At 33.9% G+C, this 21,803-nt stretch overlaps 1 protein-coding gene and 1 pseudogene across 1 annotated transcript in view; both read right to left on the reverse strand.

The window, feature by feature from the left end:
• Window positions 1–471: 471 nt before the first annotated feature.
• CUNH14orf39 (chromosome unknown C14orf39 homolog) overlaps window positions 472–21,803 on the reverse strand; it is a 52,938-nt gene continuing 31,606 nt past the window's right edge. Inside the window, exons 11-17 of the mRNA XM_090272066.1 lie at window positions 15,825–15,880; window positions 15,676–15,734; window positions 12,639–12,700; window positions 11,165–11,340; window positions 9,077–9,215; window positions 4,948–5,005; window positions 472–646 (exon numbers count right to left, since the gene is read on the reverse strand). Coding sequence (XP_090128192.1) covers window positions 525–646; window positions 4,948–5,005; window positions 9,077–9,215; window positions 11,165–11,340; window positions 12,639–12,700; window positions 15,676–15,734; window positions 15,825–15,880 — 672 coding nt within the window. The 3' untranslated portion in view covers window positions 472–524. The remainder of the gene's footprint in view (window positions 647–4,947; window positions 5,006–9,076; window positions 9,216–11,164; window positions 11,341–12,638; window positions 12,701–15,675; window positions 15,735–15,824; window positions 15,881–21,803) is intronic.
• Window positions 17,248–18,592, reverse strand: LOC150016865 (phosphoglycerate kinase 1 pseudogene; annotated as a pseudogene).

A 21,803-nucleotide genomic window follows, 5' to 3' on the forward strand; every position in this document is an offset into this window, starting at 1 on the left:
AGAACTAAGTACACCTCAACATTAATTCTGCACAGTTACTGCTAAAAGGTCTTCTGATGGCCTGAAGGAGTTCTTGTTCTTATCAAAGCTCCTAAGACATTACCGTAATGAAACTTAGGTTCTGTGGAGAAGCAGACTTAATATTTATAATAAAGATTAATGGAAAAAGCATCAAATTCTATTAAGATTACTAAAAGTTCTGCTGAATATGGCTTGCAAAATAAAAACCAAAATAATGATAATAATAGCTAATACCACAGAAAAAATGAAATTAAATGACGTAGGCTTAATTTCCTTCAATATTTAAATAATATAATCAAATATAGAACTATGATAACCCATTATTGCTTTAATCAACAAAAAGGTAGTCTTCATACTTTAATAAGGAAAATTTATGCCCTAGAGGATTACAGAGCAGTAAAATAATTCAAGAAATTAGTAATTAGTTCAAAAAAAGTAAATTGAGTTGTATTTTGTGAGGAAGATGAAAAACCTTTTACAGAAGAAGGTGTTGAGTTTTGATCCTATTCAAATGAAAATGGAAAACTAAAATCATCTTTTCCAGCTCCAAATGTATGAGTTGAAGAATCTGATGGAAAAGAGAATGTAAAGGCATCTTCTCCTTCTGGTTTCCCAAATAAGTTTCCTGAAGAAAATATATATACAATATCATGCTATTTATGTTACATAATTTGTATAATCTACTATATTATAGTATATTGCATACAATAAATACAGTAACATTGGATCATTTATCTATCATGCAGATATTTAACTGTACTCCTCTTTTGTCCTTTGTACTATGAAAGGTTATACAGATTCAAACTTAAATTCTACTTTAACTTTGAACTCAAGTATAGATAGAACTAGTATCTAAGGTAGAAGGAGGGGTCAAAACCTCAAGTGGAGAGCACAGCACAGAGGCACAGAAACAGGTGTGCACTGGGAACAGGTATGCTCCTTGTCAGGACCAGTGAGAATAATAAAGAGTTATTAAAAGGGAATTAATGAAGGTGAGCTTGGGAATACTGCTGAGTGTCCAAACATAGAATCTGGACTTTGTTTGGTAGGTAACAGGAAGCCATTAAATATTTTCAAGCAGAGATATGACTGGATTTGTACTTCTTTACAGAAGGGTTATTCAGAAGAGAACATATAGAAAGATGGGAGCAGGAAAGCATCTAGAAGATGGAATAACAGAAAAAAAAGGATGAAAGCTTGCCTTACCTACAATCAAGCAAAGGGAACAGAGAAAGAAATAGTGGATCTAAGAGACATGGCATAAGTCAAAATTATTCAACTATTATTTAATGAATAACTACAATTACTGTTCATGACATTGTTCCAGGAAATTGACAGAACAGTGAAAAGGGTGCTATAGTTTTAAAAAGAATTTTAAAAATCAACTTTACATAAAAAATTATTTGGTTGATGAGTCCCAGAATTGCTAAGGAAAAATACTGTTTTTCATTCATTTTATTATTTAAGAATATATTTTCAATACCTTTATTATAATTTTAATTGTTAACTTAAATGTACAGTAATCTAAAGACTTACTTGAAACATGTTTTTTAAAGCACCTATATTTTTCCATAAAGAACCAATTGAATGAGTATATTAAGCAAAACAATTCACCTTATGCAACTTAAAATTTCATATAGTTTTTAACATCTGTTATTTCACCCTAAATAAATCTGAGCCAACCAGCAGTAGGGTGAATGGATTGATTACAAATACTTGAGTACTTGCTCTCCCCCTTTCTCACTTTATTTTCCATTGAAGTAAACATGATTTCAAATAACCTGTGATTAGAAGAGATTTTATATACAAGGCCTGTCCAGAAAGTATCCAGCCATGTAATATGAAAAATAGAGGCATTTTTGGAAGAAGATACAAGATACAAGAAACATTGTACATAGGACAATGATGCCTCAGTCCCCTTTGAAGTAGGCACCTTGGGACCTCACACAGTTCTCCCAGCATCATTGGTAGCAGTTTGAATTAAGTCATTAGAAACTGCAGCATGATATTCCTTCTGCTCTGGTAACAAAAGCTGCAGAACCAATTTTGCCATGACATGTTTCATGCCAAAATCCTGCAACAAAATCTCAGACACAGTAGTTTTTGGAACCCCCAGATCAGCTTCTAGTTCTCGCACTGTCAGTTTCCAATTTTTGTTGATTGCAGCCCCTACACGTTCAACACTCTCAAGTGATCTGCTTGTTGCAGCCCTTCTAGGCATGGATCACTTTCAACAGATTCTCGATCATCTTTGACATGTTTGTGCCACACTTTTATTTGTGCTGCACTCATTGATTTGTCCCTGAAAACCTTCTGAACCATCTGAAACGTTTCCCTGGAGGATTGTTCAAGCCTAATGCAAAATTCGATGCAGATTTCTTGCTCTACTTGCTCATTTTTAAAAAAAATTATTTGTTTATTTTATTTTTAGAGAGAGGGAAAAGGAGAAAGAGAGGGAGAGAAACATCACTATGTGGTTGCCTCTTACTCGCGCCCCCAACTGGGGACCTGATGTGCAACCTAGTCATGTGCCCTGACTGGGAATCGAACCAGCAACACTTGGCTTGCAGGCTGATGCTCAATCCACTGAGCCACAGTAGCCAGGGCTTACTTGCTCATTTTGAATGCAACAGCCACACAGTATACATGCTCACTCAATAGCGTGTACGGTTGTCCCTCGCTATATCGCGGTTCACTTATTGCAGCCTCACTGTATTGCGGGATTTTAAAAAATATTATATTTAATTATTTATCATGAATTTTTTGCTATATCATGGGATTTTGCTGTACTGTATACGTATGTTGTTAAAGTTACGTAAGTTTAAGAGTGTAGAATAAATGTAAGGTTCCTACTTCACAGGGGGGGAGGGGTCTGGAACGTAATACCCACGATAAGTGAGGGAATACTGTACTACTGACTAGTACAGTGAAGTTGTCATTGTTCATGCATGCACATTCCAGTCTGTTCTCCTTGATGCCAGATTACATTGATGTTGTACAAACTATTCTTGTTATGTTAACAATGGCTGAACATTTTTGGACAGACCTTGATAAATAATGACAGGTGGTAGAGGGTAAAAAAATATTTTAAAAAGAATAATTTTCAGAAAAGTGAAGGAGAGATCTTTTTAGAATAGAAGGTTGAAGAGGAAAATGAAAGATTTTTATGGAAGAAATCTGGGTCTTGAAAACATGGTTAGAAAGAGATGAAGTTGAGGATATCAGGAAGAACAAAGTGTAGACATGTTTGCTTTGCAATGAGTTCTTCAGTCTGGACAAAGTACAGATTACTCTTATAAAAAACAGTATGTTGGAGCTAGGTTAGGAAAGAAGGAGCATAAGTTGATACACCATAGGAAGTCACTAAATGTATTTAACTAGGAAGTGAGGTGATCAACACTATGCAAAGGAAGATTCATTGGACTGTGATCTATAGGTAAAGAGAAAGGATAAAAACACTAATTACAATGTTACTGCAATAGCCCAAGTGAATGGTAATAAGAGTTTGAAATATGATTTCAATGAAAATAGAAAAGAATGGAAATAAACATTTCAGAGAGAATTAATAAACTTGATGACTAAGCTGAATGCAGTTCACAGACATAGACAGAGTTAAAATATCATTGATGTTCTAAGTCTTGGCAACTAGAATAATGGTAGATCAGAGAATAAGTTTGATTTCAGATACTCTGAGTTTTTTTTTGTTTTAATTAAAAGTTTTTTCAATTACAGTTGACATTCAATATTATATTAGTTTTAGGTGTTCAGCACAGTGATTAGACATTTACATAACTTAGAAAGTAATCATCCTGATATCTCTTGCTTTCACCTGACACCATACATAGTTAGTACAATATTACTGACTGTATTAGCCCTGGCTGGTTTAGCTCAGTGGATTGAGCGTCGGCCTGAGCGTCGGCCTGCGAGCTAAGTGTCGCTGGTTCGATCTTCCAGTCAGGGTACATCAGAGAAGGAAAACTCTGACTCCAAAAAACCTCCGCTGCCTTGCGGCATACCTCTTCAGGGGAAAGGCTAAGGGAGTAAACCCCGACAGAAAATCCGGAGCCGGAGTCCCTAAGGCGGTTTGACGTTGTAGTCAACACCGGCAACTCCTGCGGCGCACCTGAAGCCAAGCTGTATTGACTCCGTCTTTCCCTTGGACCCTTCAGCTGCGAAGAGAGGGGGGGTCTGCTGCATGGGCAACAGCAGACCCTCCATATCACCCTGCCCAGGCTCTGTAGCTTCAGCGTCATCGCAAGATGTCGATTCAACACGGGAGGAGACAGATACCATGTCACTCCCGAGTCGGACTGCACAGCCATTCTCGGCGGTGCAGATGGACTCTTGAGAAGCTACACCATCGTCTCTCGAGACGGACGGCTGCCGATGACGACGACTGACTGTATTCTTTGTGCTGTACTTTATATCCCTGTGACTGTTTTACAACTACCAATCTGTACTTCTCAATCCCTTCACCTTTTCACCTAGCTCCTCAACCCTCCTCCCATCTGGCAACCATCAGTTTGTTCTCCATATCTATGAGCTTCTTTTGTTTGTTATTTTGTTTTTTAGATTTCATATAAAGGTGAAATCATATGGTAAATAAGTCTTTTTCTGACTTATTTCACTTATCAAATATAATGAGTTTTTAATACCAACAGATATCTTAACTATAAAGAGATATCAATAAAACAATCAGAAATAAGGTCAGATGGCTTCACTGGTAAATTTTAGGAAACATTTAAAGATGAATTTATGTCAACCCTGGCAAAACTTCCAAAAAATCAAAGAGGCAGGAACACTCCCAAACTTGTTTTGTAAGGCCAACATTACCTTGATACGAAATCTAGAAAAGGACAATACCAGAAAAGTAAAGTACAGACTAATATCCATCATGAATATAGATGCAAACTACAAATCACTTACCAACTTCTTGTTGTGATGAGTGAGGATTTAAATTTTCTGCAGAACAGTGTTCATTAAACTGAAAAATAATTTCCATTAAACATTACTCATGAAATCAGTAGAACAGTATACATAGCATTTATATTTGAATCTAACACCTGGTTCTTCCAATAAGCATAATTACAGTAGTTAAAATGGCAACATTCTATATAGTACACTATTGTACTTAAAGATCGATCTTCAAAATCTATCATTTACTTATATTAAAATAAGGCTTATTGATTAGATTCTGGCAATAGATAAAATATTACTAGGTAACATGTATTTTACAAAGGGAGTTTCTACTTTGGAATATTAATATAACCTAAAATTCTAGTTAACTTTTATTTTATTCTGAAAGTTTTTTACAAATCAGGTTCTTAGTATTGTTTTTCTGCCTATAAAAATATGATAGCTTCATGTCACTTCAGATCAAGTTTTGCTAGCAAAGCCTGTTTTCTCTGTAAAATAGGCTTTGAAGAAAGGGAATCATGACAACATAGTTTTCTGTTTTGTTTTGTTTTTAATCTTAATATTGCACTATGAGCATTTTTATGTCATCATTCTTTCAAAACCTGATTCTTTTTATGGCATTTTAATATTCCTCCATATTGACATACCATACAGTTTCAATCATTCTTTTATTTTGGATATTTGATTCCATATCTTTTTCTAATACAAAACACACCTGAATACTGTTAGTGCACAGATTTATTTACATTTCTTTGACAATTAAGGAAAGCTATATTTTCCCCAGAGATCTTATAAATCATTTGAATTTATTTTTCAGTGAATTATCTATTTACTATATGGATTTTGTCCACATCTCTATTGAGGCAGTAGTTTTTTTCATTGGTAGATATAAGCTCTTTACATATTAAACATTAATTCTTTGTCATACTATTACAAACATTTAATATCACAGTTTCATTTTACCTTTAAAGTTTTTAACATATAAAAATTTGTATGCAACTAGGTCCAAACTTTAAAATTTTTCTTTGGGCTCTTCCTCCATTGTTTTTGTACTTAGAGAATCCTTCCTCCTCTTAAAATCTGGTATTCATCTACATTCCCTCTGAAAAATTTTATGTGTAAGCACTTTTTTATTTAATGAATCTATAACTTCTGCTGTACAATGTAAGATGAGTGCTCAATTTATTCCTGCTCTTCTGTGATTTCATACTTATCACATCTAAATTCTTTTGTTTCATGATTTTCTAGCCCATACCATTGATGAATCTATCAAACCTTGACCCATTATCATACTATTTTGATTGTTCTAGGTTTATAGGAATTTTATTATGTTAAAAAGTGACGTTACCCTCAGCAGTGTTCTATTTCATGTTATTCTCTTATTATTATGGTATTCTCTTTTTCGTTCCTAATGTAGGTAAATTGTCTTATCTTTCTGTCAGTCTAGTAAGGAGTTTATGAATTTTGTTAATATTTTTCAAAGAACCAACTTTGGGCCCTGGTTAGTGTGGCTCACTTGGTTGGAGCATCATCTGGTAAACTGAAAGGTCACAGGTTTGATTTCTGATCAGGGCACATGCCTGGGTTGCAAGTTCAGTCCCCTAGTCTGGGCATGTTCGAGAGGCAACTGACCGATGTTTCTCTCTCACATTGATGTCCCCCCTCTCCCCCTTTCACTAAAATCAATAAGCATATCCTTGGGTGAGTATAAAAAAACAAACAAACTCTGGCTTTGTTAATTTTCTGTATTTGTTTTCTAGTTTTGATTTCTCCGATCTTTCTTATTTTTTCATTCTATTTACTTAGGTTTACTTTGTTCCTTTTTCTAGCTTTTCAAGGTGGAACCTTAGGTCACTAATTTTAGACCACTCTTTTTTTCTACCTATTTAATTATTAAAATTATTAAAATTATTAACTAAAGTGACCATTTTGCTCTGGTTTTGGCAGCATTCCACAATTTTTTATATACTGAATGTTCATAATCCTTTATTTCAATATTTTCCTAATTTTTCTCCTGATTTCTTCTTTGATACATAAGCTAAATATTTAGGATTTTCCTAATAGCTTGCTATTGATTTCTAATTTAACTATTGTGGTCTGAGAATATACTCTGTATGATTTCAGACCTTGTAAATTTATTAAGACTTATTTTATCGCCCAGGTTATGTTCTGTCTTGGTGAACGCACCATCAGCACTTGAAAAGAATATATATGCTATAGTTGCTGGATATAGTGTTCTGTAACCATAAATTAAGTCAAGGGGGTCAATGCTTGTTCAGCTTTTATAAAAGATATTTATTGACTGTTGTCTAATTCTAGTAATTCCTGAGGGGGAATGTTAAAAAACCTGCCTTAATTTTGTCAATTTTTGTTCTGTATTTTGAATCTGCTTTTAAGCATGCACACATTTGTGACTGTTATATCTTCCTTAAGAATTGACCCTTTTATTCTTATGAAATACCCCTCTTTATCTCTGTCAATATTCTTTGTCTTGAAGATTACCTAAAATGATATTAGTATAGCCATTGTGACTTTCCTTTGCTTAGATTTTTCATGATATATCTTTTCCCATTCATTTATTTTCAACCTGTCTTTGTATATTTAAAGTGCTATCTTATAGATAACTTATAGTTGGGCATTGCTTTTTATTCATTCTTATAATCTCTGTCTTTTAATAAAGTGTTCAGACCATTTATAGTGAATGTAATTATGTTAAAATTTCATATTTTCCTTAAACATTTTACTATTTGTTTTCTGTTTATTAGCTATGTATCTTGTTACACTGTTCTTTCTCTGCCTTCTTCTGGGTTAAATGTTTTTTTAGAATTCCATTTTAATTTATTACCAATCTTATTTTTTGATAAGCTTAGCAATTATTTGCCAATCTCGTTCCCCAACCCCACCACTACAAGATCAAAGCAAAAAAATTAAAGATAAATCAGCTTCCTGGGACGCCTATTAGAATTGATTTACATTTATAAATTATTTGGGGAAGAAATATATATTTACAATATTTTCTTCCTACAGAGGTATTTCATATATCTTTTGATATCATTTTTTCAATATATTTTTTCTTCATCCAAATGTACATGTTTCCTGCCCAGTTTACATACATTTATTTAGCATTTATGTTACATTGTAAATGAAAATTAAGTAAGTAAAGTCTATTTTTCATGGCCAGTACATGCCTTCTAGGAAGTACCTGTTTTTGAAATAAGCATTTAAGATAAAAATTGAGATAGACATTGAAGACATAAAACACTACAAAACGTACAATAATACTATATCATCCATCAATAAATTTATAATTTCAACAACTTAATATTATGTGGTAGATGTAGAAATATTCGAATCCACATAAAATTGGTTAACTGTAACTAATTTAAATGAGCAATAGCAATATATTATTTATATTATATTACATTGCTACTTATGGCATTAAGTGGTTAGAACTTTTCTAAGTGTTTTATGTACATAAACACATTTGATATTCACAAACCCTATGGTAAAAATTATTATTTCCATTTTACACATAAAAAAGAGAGTTACATACCCAAAATCCCACATCCAGTATACACCCAAGTAGTCTGGCTTCAGTACATAGTCTTAACCACTACGCTACGCTCTCTTTACTAATCAAATATTCTTAATTTTCAGTTTCAATTGCTAAATACAGAAATAAGTACTATATCATGATTTCTATCACTGAACAGGAGAAATCACTATTAGATGGAAATTCTTTAGGCCTTTTAAAATTAACTAATGCTAATGTTGCTATATATCACACATGTAGATGAAAAGACCAACTAATAACCTAGAGTTTTTACACTAAGAATATGGAAAACTTGTTTAGAAGTTAAACACATGAACTATAAAGCCAAAATAATTTTTAAATTGCCCTTAACTGCAGTTCAAATCATTCCTATTCTGAGATTCTGTTTTTAAAAACAGATGTCAAGTTGGGGTGCCTGAAGTTGAAAACAAGAAGATAATGGGTAAACTTTGCTGTAATATCAATATTCAGAATCTTTTAAAAAACTGCCAGTGCCCCAAGATAGTTTGGTACTAAAGAATTAAAATTACTTGAGATTCCAGTGTACAATTTTTTTAGAAATAAAACTTCAGTTTCTCATATTACCTTATCTGATGAGATTCCAGAATCAAATATAGAAGAATCAAATAAATTCAATCCAGGTGATCTAGAAGTATAACTCATAAGAAAAGAAACCCCAGGGGATTCCTTTTGTGTTTGATCTTCAGGCATTGTATTTCTGTTTCTGTTACAGAGAAATAAGTAATCATCAAAATGTTAAAAAATATATATCACTAAATATTGCAAACTGGTAAGTACCATAAGAAATGGCATAGAGCAGCAATTTTCAACATTTTTCATCTTATGGCACACATAAACAAATTACATACTAAAATTCAACAAATTACATACTAAAATTCAACACACCAAAAATACATTTTTTCCCATCTGACAAAAAATAGGTAGAATTTTGATTCTTTCACACCAGATGGCTATTGTGTTGGCTTTTGTCATTTTTTTATTTGACAATGTAAGGGGAAAAAAGTTCAGTGCCCCTGACTAAATAATCAGGTATTGCACGTTTTAAAAATTATTGCAGCACCGAAGTTGAAAATCGCTGGCATAGAGGTACAAATTGACACAGTAGGGAAAGGGAGAAGGTAGCTATTGATGTGACAAATCTATGGAGAAAAAGATGGTTTAGGTGGAGAATAATGTTAAATAAAGTAGAGTAATTAATTGTGGAATGAAAATAATTAATTCCTACTGAGAATACCCTATCAGGATCTATTCTAGGTATTTCCATCACCACTAACTTTATTAAAATAATCCTATGAAATAGGCACTATAATTATCACTTCCATTTTACAGAAGAGGCTTTTAATGCATAGAAAAGTAAATGATTTGTTTAAAAGAATATAAGTGCTAGAGTTGGGATTTGAATGCTGCAAACCAGATTCAAAGTCCAGACTCTTAACTGATTCTATAGGTCTTGAGAGGCAGTCACAAAATTTTAGTCTTGATGAGAAGCCAGTCATTACAGATTATTGAATAAGGGAGTTAAAAAATGAAATGATTTGGAAAAAATAATTAGACAAGACAGTATATAACACAGTGATTAAAAGCATGGATTCTGGAGGCAAAACTGCCTGGGTTTGATCTCAACTCTAATACTATTGAGTTGTACCATCTGGAATTCTGTTTCCTTATCTATAAGAATTGTAAGGTACTTATATCTCATAAAGTTGTTGAGACTTAAATTAGCAATGTTTATAAATTCAGACACAATGCTATTGTTTGTTAAATATCACAGAAGCCTGACAATAACTTCCCTAACTACCTCCATGACCATTAGAGTCACTTAATAGATCAATTTTCTCATCCATAAAAAGAGGTTTTAGAATATGACTGCCACATTCTTTTACAATTTTCAGATTAATGATGAGTTCCACTTTGAACATGCTATGTTTGAGTCAACAGCATTACATTCATATATATAAAACTCTTATTAGCAATTTAAAATATAGCAGTAGAACACAGGTGAGAGATTCCTAATAAAGTGAAATCTGTTTAGCATATGTTCTAGATAAACCTCAGGGGTCAGCATTAAGAAGGGGAATGAACTAAACAAAAGGGTCAAAATGGAGCACTATTTTCTTGGCTGCAAACTACAAATCTGTAGTTTCCAAAGTTAAATAATCATTTTAGAAATATTTATGCCTACTTAAGTTACTTAATAGAAAAGCAATTCTTGCTTTAGACACTACAATGGAAGGAAAAATGACTGCTGGAAGATTAGTCGATAATGTCCAATCTACCACATGGGATAGTAGCTTTTTAGCTTGGCATTTAACATTTTTCCATAGTATTTTTTTTTTATCCTTTGGAAAATCTTAAATATATAAACTATTGCACTAGGTAGGTACTCAGGATCTGTGCCATCTTTAACTATGCTGTAGGAAAAATGGGGAACAGGATATATGAAACAAGAATGGCAGAATGTTAATAATTGAATAATTGTTCAAATAGGGTATGTACATAGGTTCATTACACGAGTATCTATCTCCTTTGTATATAGAAAATATTCCATAATAAAAGCTTTTTAAAGGTACTGGGCATTTTATTATTCCTATCAATTATTTATATAACTCAATACATATATTCTTTAATTATAATTATTAATTAAAATCCTACATTTCAAATGGGGGAGTTTTAGGAAACAGTAATTTCTCCAAAGATTCAGGTGTTTTCACAGATTCAGAAGTTCTTAAAAATGACGGAATTTCAGGAGTTCGTGAAAAATTCTCAGCCATTTCTTCTACTTCATCATTATTATCTATCGGTTTCCCAAAATGTTCTTCATATGTAACCTGCAAATTCAAAGTAACAGAAACTATAAAAATGAATGTTATTGCATTAGTTAATGCATATATATATATAATGTGTGAGGTGGAAAATACCATATTAACGTACGATGTTATCATTTCCTAGGCAAAATAAGTAAAATAAGAATACTTGATGAAAGTGATACCAAAATATATCTGTCAAAAAAACAGAAAATATTTTTAATTTCTAACTTTTCTTTTCTTTCCAGCTCCACCTCTCCTACTCCTACCTGAAAAAGTAAACAACAACCAGAAGAAAAATGGTTAGGAATAACTTTTCTTTTAAAATTTCCACATCATGCTCTGGGTCAGGAATTGCATATGATTATCTCCTTGAAAGGGAGAAGTTATTTATTTCTAAGCAATCTTGCTTTCATTGGTTATGTTCTTTGCATTTTTTGCCCCTATATATCCATTATACTACTTTCTCTGCAAAGATTGAGCACTTGAATAACTGATTTTCCTTCATATTATTTCGTATTGCTACCAATGTGGTTTTTAAAATGTTTGTTATACTAAATCTCATTACAGAAACAGTTTGAATCATTTCACCAAAAAAATTTTAATGTACTTTTTACCTGTATTTCTTTACAGCAAAATACTACTACAATGTTCCTTTTGTTATATTTGATTTTTAATTATTCTTTATTTTTTTTACATATTGGTTTCCGGTGGTTAGACAATCATATACTAGTATTTCCCACAATATTTCCAGTATCCCAACTGGCCAACTGGTACCATATATAGTTACTGCAATATTTTTGACTATATTTCCTATGCTTTACTTACTTCCCTGTAACTGTTTTGTAACTGCCAATTTGTTTCTCTTGTTTTAACCTCTAGTATGGTGAAGTTGGTATACATTGTCTACACATATCATCATTAAAGATTTCTATTATTAAAAAATATTCTGAAGATATTTTTATGGTAACTACTGGTCTTGAATTGTTCAATATTACCAAACAAAATTGTTTTCTTCAGTTATGATTTAGTTTTGATATATATACACATACATATATACATATATGTATATACACAAATATATATTCAATTATTGATAACTGTGTATTTTCATGTAAACTTTTTGTAGCTTAATTTTTCAACCTAAAACTTCTCTAAGGAATAGATTCTGTAACATCATAGCAACTTGATTACTAAGCTAATTAACATCTATCTACACCTCACATAATCTTCATTATATTAAATCTGAAATTAAAATGTAAACAGAGCTATTTTAAATTGGAATGTTTTGCTGAGAATGAGAAACTAAACATTTGACTTACTTGTGAAGTGCATTTTGATTCTTTCAATTGTCTTACTGTCCCTTTATTTCCGCATTCAGCATCTGTTTGTTATATGAGAAAAAACTAAATTTTCTCTTCGCAATTTAATTGGAAGTAAAACATGTTAGTCAGACCATATGAAATTGCCAATATTGAACTGTTTTTGACCTACAAAATGGCAATTTCATGTAACTTAACTCAATACATAGAGAATAAAACTTACATGAACAGTTAAAATTATAACAAGAATACCCATGTAACAATCACCCAGGTAAGAAACAGAAAATTACAACTACAGTATTCCCTCACTTATTGCAGGTATTATGTTCCAGACCCCCCTGCGAAATAGAAACCTCACATTTATTCTACACTCTTTTTTAAAAATAATTTGTTTGTTTGTTTATTTAGAGAGAGGGGAAAGGAGAAAGAGAGGGAGAGAAACATCACTGTGTGGTTGCCTCTCACTCGCGCCTCCAACTGGGGACCTGACGTGCAACCTAGTCATGTGCCCTGACTGGGAATTGAACCAGTGACACTTGGCTCCCAGGCCGACGCTCAATCCACTGAGCCACAGCAGCCAGGGCTTTATTCTACACTCTTAAACCTATGTAACTTTAACAACATACGTATACAGTACCGCAAAATCCCACGATATAGTGAAAAATCCCCAATAAATAATTAAATATAATATTTTAAAAATCCCGCGATGCAATGAGGCCGCGATAAGTGAACTGAGATATAGCGAGGGACTGCTGTATTCCAAAAGGCCCTATATTCTTCATATGCTTCTCCTTGTATATAACCACTATCCTGACTTCTGTAATAAGCATTTCCTTGATTTGCTTTATATATCGTCTAAGCAACAGAGTTTACTTCTGCTCTTTTAAAGTATTACATGATGAAATAATAATATATGTGATCTTTATCTTACTTTTGTTTAGCATATGCTAGTGAGATTTATCTGTACTGTTACACATAGATATAGTTGCTTTAGTTGCTTACTTTACTAATGTAAGTATTCCATTGTCCAAACACAACACTATATAGCTATCCATTCTACTGCGAATAAGCATGAGGTATTTCTGCTTTGAGGCTATTACAAACAATGATATTACAAATATTCTTTTACATATATATGCGTGTACATATTTGCATTTCTCTAGGTATATACCTATGAGTGGAATTACAGGGTATAGGGTTTGTGTATATTCCGTTTTACCAGATGTTAAACTATTTTCAAAGTTTAGTTTCCAAACTGTTTACCAATTTTTGTTGTGGCAACTGACCATCCTCAGCTAGCTACCCTAGGAAGTCATTCAATTTCAGCAAAATTATTAGCTCCAATTATAATTTAGGTGTGGTATCAATATATGGTTGTTCCTAATATGGTATCAATTATAAATGGTTGTTCCTAATGAGTTCCTATTGCCCTACATTCTCATCAACACTTAGTATTGTCAGACTTTCAGAATTTTACTAAAATGGTGGGTATGTAATGATATCTCATTGTAATTTTATTTTTTAATTTCCTGATTTGCTGAGCAACTTTTCAGATGTTTATCTGCCACAAAAGTTTCTCTGTTTGAAGTGCCTATCTGTGTATTTTGTACATATTTCCAATTGGATCATTTGTCTTTTTCTTGGTTTCTGTAAATTCTTTATACATTTTTGGAAACTAGTCTTCTGGAAGTTCTAAATCATCTTGCCTTCCATTCTTTTTATAGTGTCATTTGATGAACAGAAATTCTGAGTCTTATTATATCCAAATTTATCAATCTTTCTTTTATGATTGGGATTTTTAATTCTTATTTAATATAAATTCTTCCCTATCTTGAATAGATATTTTTCTTGCCTCTTGCATTTATTTTTACCATATATTAACTTCTTCAAAAATATGCTTGGAAATTACTGAACAGAGCCTTTTTTTCTTCTAAGATAACTATATGCCTTCTTAGGTATGAAGCCTCAACATATCTGCTCAATGGCAACTAGGAATACACCAGATATATGTATTTCCCTGTATAAGTGTATTAGCAATGTATTGTTTCTAGAGATTAAACATCCTTTCTTGTCTAACACTCTGTCAGTTGGGCATATATAGAGGATTACAAACATGTGGAACAGATCACCTGTATAGATAAGATATATTTCTTTATTTTAGAAGAAAGCAGGGAGAATATCCACCTACATTAAATAAGCATATTGTACTGGCTGAATCCTATATTGAAAGTGAGAGAAATAGTATAAGACCATTCTTAATATGCATGTATTTACAGAATTTTTATACTGCCAGAATGAACCATTTTTAAAACTTGAAAATAAAAGTCAGTAATACCCATGTTACAGACAAGAAGAGGTGAAGACTTTTATATAGCCTATGAGCGGAATAATTATTATGTTACTGGGTTACCAAAATATGCATATATATGTGTATGATATAGTATACACACACACACACAGGGAGAGACAGAGAATGAATTAGTATTTTCAAGGGTATGTCAAAGTTCCAACAGCTAGTTGTCTCTATACATCCTGTGACCTTCCTATGATTTTATTCAAAGATAAAAATCAAAGAGAAAAAGATTTATGTAAAAGAACATCCATACAATGGAATATTATACAGTCATTACAAATAAATTCTACTGAATGTCAAAAAAATATCCTCAACAATAGTATATCAAGTGGAAAGAAAAGGATACAAAATGATATACATAGCATGCTTCCAATTTGTGGGAAAAATGTAAATGAATAAAACATACATATGCACATGAAAAAAGTCAAGAATATACAGTGGTATGTATACAGTTGGTTATGCTGGGTGGTGGTATTTTTGTATCTTTTATGTTTTTCTATGTTTTCCAAATTTTCTACAATGAAATGCATTTGCTTTATATTTCGGAAAAATATATTTAAAAACCAGGCATGCATGGTCAGTTAACCAGAGATGCAAACAATCCAAGTAGTTTTTTTGAATGGTATAAAAACCTGACATAATTTATTACTCCCAATTCTTAGAAAAAATATAAATAGCAAATACCTGTATCTCCTCTTTCAAACCATTGATTGAAATTTGACGAATTCTGTGGGGTTAACGATCTAAAACATAATAAGTATAATTTTTATATTATTTGCTGAGTTTATAAATTATTTCAGAAATTAAAGTATTTTGTTATTTTTAAAAGTTACCTGAACTGCATAAAATTCTGTGAACTTTTAATAGCTGTAACAGAGTCATTAAATACCTGAAAAAAAAGAAATTAAGCATCACAATTAGCTACAAAAAAACAATAAAATGTTTTGGCTTGCAATGGCTACTTAGAGGTCTCCAAGAGTATTGTCACCCTTGTCATTACCATTGTTTTCAACAACTTACTAACATTAATTGAAACCATTACATATGAAACGTTATATGAAATACTGGGGAACAAAAAAGATATAACTCTCAAGGAATTTAATGTTTGTGACAAGTATAATAACTATGCTTGGCAGTATCTCTCCATTTAAGATAAACTTTTTAGTATTTTATCCCATATTCATGGCTAATCAAGTAAATCTTACCATTTGCTCAACCAATTACCTGATTTCTGTATCTACTCACTATAACCTCTCAAAATGAACACAGGAAAGCAAAACAGCAGGTTAAAAGAATAAAGCCTGAGACTTTTTTTATACATTTATGAAAGAGCTAGTGTTTCATTTTTAACTTTAAATGTTATTTAATATTAGTATTTAAACCACTGCTTTAGTAATGTTTGTATAGTCTGTTTCAAGTCTTTACTTCTCCCTGATTCACTCATTTTGAAGAGTTCCTGATTTTTCTTATTTGACCCAAAATGAAAATATCTTTAATAGAAAAGTTTATTTCATTTATTTTTGTTTAACAGCCACTGGTCTTAATTTGTCATCTTGATGTGCTTTCAGACCATAGAAAAAGACTTTGTCCTTTAAGGAACACTTGTCCCTTGAAAAACAAGTGTTCTTCTGATGTGTGTTTTAAATAATATACATGTTTGTATATGCCTCCTAGTACAAGTATTTATACAAGTATTTTGTTCACAGTAGAAGCCAAGAAGTGACACTGCTGAGTATGTGAATTTTTATTTTTAATTAGTACTGTGAATCTATCCTCCAAAGCAGTCATACCAAATTATACCCTCTAGATATTAGCAAAATGTTTTTTTTTGTTTTTTGTTTTTTTTTCCCCAGTTTCCACGAATATTTTTATTATTTATTTCACAGGTCTCCACCTTCATCTCCCTCGCTCCTCACCTCCAACTGGGGGGTTGCATCTTGTTTTCATGCCCAGTAGCAAAACAATGACAGAACTAATTGGAGTAAGCTACTCCAAGAACAGAATTAAGCTAACAGTTTACTTTAACAGGCAAAATATAAATATCTGCGCTCTAGAATGCACAACGGTTTAGCCACTAAGAAATTCAGCTGGGATCCTGAAGAACGTAGTCAAATCCAGGCTGCAGGAAAGGTGAGCTGATACGCTGCTGGGCAACTGTGTTAAGCGTTCCCGGGCTGCATCTCTGGGCCACTGGCTGAATCTTGCAATGGAGGAAGATCTGAGCTAACACCAAGTACAGATACTAAGCCAAGTGAGGTGATGCGCACAGGAACCGAAAGGCAGGAAAGTACTAAACATTGCTGAGAGCGTCCACCCCCGGCAGGACTTTACCCTCCAGGAGCTCTAAGCTGGCACCACCCCCAGTGCTGACATGGCTGACTTTGTCCTCCGTGTTCCATTTGGCACAGCAAGTGGCAGTGTCCCCGCCACCTATGATGGTGATGCAGCCCCGGGAAGTGGCTTTCACCACCTCGTCCATGAGGGCTTTGGTCCCCCGGGCAAAGGCTTCCCACTCAAACACGCCCACAGGCCCGTTCCACACGATCTGCTTGGCCCTGGTGACAGCCTCGACGTACTTCTTGCTGCTGTCAGGCCCGCAGTCCAAGCCCATCCAGCCAGCGGGTATGCCGGAGGCCACGGTGGCTTGGCCAGTCTTGGCGTTCTCATCAAACTTGTCAGCGGTGACAAAGTCCACCGGCAAGGTAATCTTCACACCGTTCTTCTCAGCTTTGGACATCAGATCTTTGACAATCTTGGCTCCCTCTTCATCAAACAGAGAGGTGCCAATCTCCATGTTGTTGAACACCTTAAGGAAGGTAAAAGCCATTCCACCACCAATAATCATCTCGTTGACTTTGTCCAGCATGTTATTGATCAGCTGGATCTTGTCTGCAACTTTAGCTCCGCCCAGGATGGCCAGGAAGGGTCGCTCCGGGCTTTCCAAGGCCTTGGCGAAGTAGTTCAGCTCCTTCTTCATCAGAAAGCCTCCAGCCTTCTGTGGCAGATTGACTCCCACCATAGAGCTGTGGGCTCGGTGCGCAGTGCCGAACGTGTCATTGACATAGACATCCCCCAGCTTGGAAAGCGAAGCTCGGAAAGCTTCTATTTTAGCTGGCTCGGCTTTAACCTTATTCCCGGAAGCATCTTTTCCCTTCCCTTCTTCTTCCACATGAAAGCGCAGGTTCTCCAGCAGGATGACAGACCCCGTGGCCGGGTCGGCACAGGCTTTCTCCACTTCAGGGCCCACGCAGTCCTTCAGGAACAAAACGTCCTTGCCCAGCAGAGATTTGAGCTCCACAGCAACGGGCTGCAAGGAGTACTTGTCAGGCATGGGGACGCCGTCAGGCCGGCCTAGGTGACTCATGAGAACAACGGACTTGGCTCCATTGTCCAAGCAGAACTTGATGCTTGGGATGGCGGCCTTGATCCTCTGGTTGTTTGTTATCTGGTTGTTCTTCATAGGAACATTGAAGTCCACTCTCATGACGACCCGCTTCCCCTTCACATCCAGCTTGTCCAGAGTCAGCTTGTTGGAAAGCGACATATTGGCAACAGAGCAGCGCAGAGAGCCCGAAGGACCACACAGCGACGGAGACAGCAGCGAATGTCAGCAAAATGTTTTGATGTCTGAAAACTGATAGGTAAAACCATGTCTCGCATTGGTTTAATTGCATTTCCCTGTAATCCTGAGTCGGCATCAGGTTACGTTTAGAGACCCTTTGTCTTTCCTTTTCTGTAAACCACCCTATCGTTGGCCTATTTTTATTCTTTTTTTTACCAATTTGTAAGAATTCTTATGTATTTCTTTACATATTGTACATTCTGGATACCAATCCCTTGCCCACTTCATCACTATTTTTAACTAAGTATATCTTATCAAACAGAAGTTTTTTATTTTGATGTAGTCCACTAGTAAGTTTGTCTTTTCTTATTCCAGACCATTTGGGGATGATAAAAATGTTCTGGAGTTAAGACAGTGGTGATGGTTACACTGTCTTGTAAATATACTAAATCCCGCTGAATCCTAACTCTTTAAAATAGTGAACTTTATGTTATGTGAATTATCTCAATAACAAGAGTAAAAATAAACATTATGAACATTTTGACATCTGGTAGTATGGGTCTCCCTAACATTTTTTTTAAAAGTCTCTTATTTTAAATCTTTATTTAAAGTTCTTATTAATCTGTTAATGTAGTGAATCACCCTAATAGATTTTTTCTAATGCTAAACTATCACAACATTCCTTGAAAAAAGTGAAGACAGCTACTTTTTATAATTGGTTTAGCTATGCTTTTTGTTATATTAATTGGTCAATTTTGGTGAATACTGCAAATGAAAATTTAACTGAATTCTGTGTATGTTAGAAACCAAATTTGCTAATTGTGTTATTCAGCTCCTCTATATCCTTACTTATTTTTTACCTTACTTGTTTTTCCAGTGTCAGAAACAGACAGTTTTCTATCCTATTCAAAATCTGCTTTCCCTTTGTGTTCTGATTTAAAAAACAAAAAGAAAAACAAAACAAAACCAAAACCACCTTTGTTTCTCAACCTTTCCCCAGAGAGAGGACACCGTATGACAAAGTTCTGGCCAATGAAATATTATTATAAACTGTTTAAAGAGTTTCCAGGAAAAATCTTTAAAAATGGGGCTGGATCGGCCAGACTTTCTCCCCTTCTTTCCTGATTATGAAGGTAGATATGATGACAAAGTTGAAATGGTTGAACTTCTGACCATGATGTGACCTTGAGGCAGAAGCTTAGTATTTAACGATAGCAGGAAAAGAAAGCATAGATAGAGCTTGAGAAATAATGAAATTGTGGAGATAGTGCTATCAGCTCTGATAGGTGTACCTGAGTCACTTACTTTAGAATTTCATGGCAGGAAAGAGAAAATTAAGTGTTTATCTTGTTTAACATTATTATTTTGTGGTTTGGTTTGATATTGTTTCACATATAGCCAAACTCAACCCCCAAACTCAGTCAGCACTTTTTTTGATAGAGTTATCCTAACTGTGGATTCAGTGGTTTCTTTGATATTCTATCAATTTTTGCTTTATATATTTTGAAACTATAATTTGATGCAGCATAGTTATGGCTTCTTGGTGAATTATTCTTTTTAAAAATATGAAATATATTTATCCTTACTAATGTTTCTTAAAATCTTGAACTCTACTTTATATGGCATTGTTACATCTGCTTTGGTTTCGTTTGCTTTGCCTGATGTATATTTTCTATCCTTTTATTTTTAGCTTTCATTTGTCAAGTTGTTTCAGCTGTTCTAAAAGTATATAGCTGTATTTTGTTTATATATTCCATAGAAGCACCTATGTCACATTTTTATTATTACTGATTTGTTCAGAACTATTTTTGGCACCTATTTGTTTTCTATTGAAAATGCTTTCCAGCTGTTTTATTTTTCCCCATTCCTGCCTTCTTCTAGACTAATTTTTCTGTATTTCATCTTTTGTTCTAGTGTTTTAAAACTTACACACTCCATTTCTCTACTGTTGGTTACCCTTAAATGTTTAACATATGTGCATAATTTTACATTTTTCCAACAATACGGAGTTAACCATTATTTCTATCTTCTCCTTACTTCCATTATCTAACAAAAAAGTACTTGAGTAAACTCGTTTCCTTCATTTATCTTCCCACCTTCATCCCATACGGATATCATCTGAAATTTTAGTACTAGACTTTTTAAAATTATATTTATTATGTTACTACAGTTATCCTGACTTTTTCCCCTCTGCCCCCCACCATGCAGCACCCCTCCCTCCCTCAGGCAATCCCCACACCATTGTTCATGTCCATGGGTCATGCATATAAGTCCTTTGGCTACTCCATTGCATATACTATACTTTACATCCTCATGGCTGTTCTATAACTACCTGTTGGTACTTCTTAATCTCCTCACCTCTTCACCCATTCCCCCATATCCCCTTCCCATCTGGCAGTCATCAAAACATTCTCTGTATCCATGATTCTGTCTGTTCTTGTTTGCTTAGTTAGTTATTTAGATTCGATTGTTGATATGTATTTTTTTGACATTTTATTGTTCATAGTTTTGGATCTTTTTTCTTAAATAAGTCCCTTTAACATTTCATATAATAATGGTTTGGTGAGGATGAACTCCTTTAGTTTTTTTCTTGTCTGGAAAGCTCTTTATCTGCTCTTTGATTCTAAATGATAGCTTTGCTGGATAATCTTGGCTGTAGATCCCTGCTTCTCATGACTTTGAATATTTCTTGCCAATCTCTTCTAGCTTGAAAAGTTTCTTTTGAGAAATCAGCTGACAGTCTTATGGGAACTCCCCTGTAGGTGACTAACTTCTTTCCTCTTGCTGCTTTTAAGATTCTCTTTTTTTTAACTTTTGGCATTTTAATTATGATGTGTCTTGGAGTAGGCCTCTTTGCATCCATCTTGTTTAGGACTCTGTGCTTCCTGGACTTGCATGTCTATTTCCTTGACCAAATTAGGGAAGTTTTCCTTCATTCTTTTCTCACACAAGTTTTCAATTTCTTGCTCTTTCTCTTCTTCTCTGGCATCACTATTATGCAAATGTTGGACCTCTTGAAGTTGTCCCAGAGGTTGCTTATACCATCCTCAGTATTTTGGATTACTTTTTCTTCTTCTTGTGTTCATTGGTTGTTTTTTGCTTCCTTAAATTCCAAATCATTGATCTGATTCTTGGCTTCATAGACTCTACTGTTGTTTCCCTGTAAATTTCTCTTTATTTCAACTAGTGTATCCTTCATTTCTGACTGGATCTTTTTTATACTGTTGAGGTCCTCACTAAGTTCCTTGAG

Source organism: Furipterus horrens, unplaced genomic scaffold (assembly GCF_987537825.1).
Source record: "Furipterus horrens unplaced genomic scaffold, mFurHor1.1.pri manual_scaffold_3, whole genome shotgun sequence".
In the NCBI taxonomy this organism is placed as follows: Eukaryota; Metazoa; Chordata; class Mammalia; order Chiroptera; family Furipteridae; genus Furipterus; species Furipterus horrens.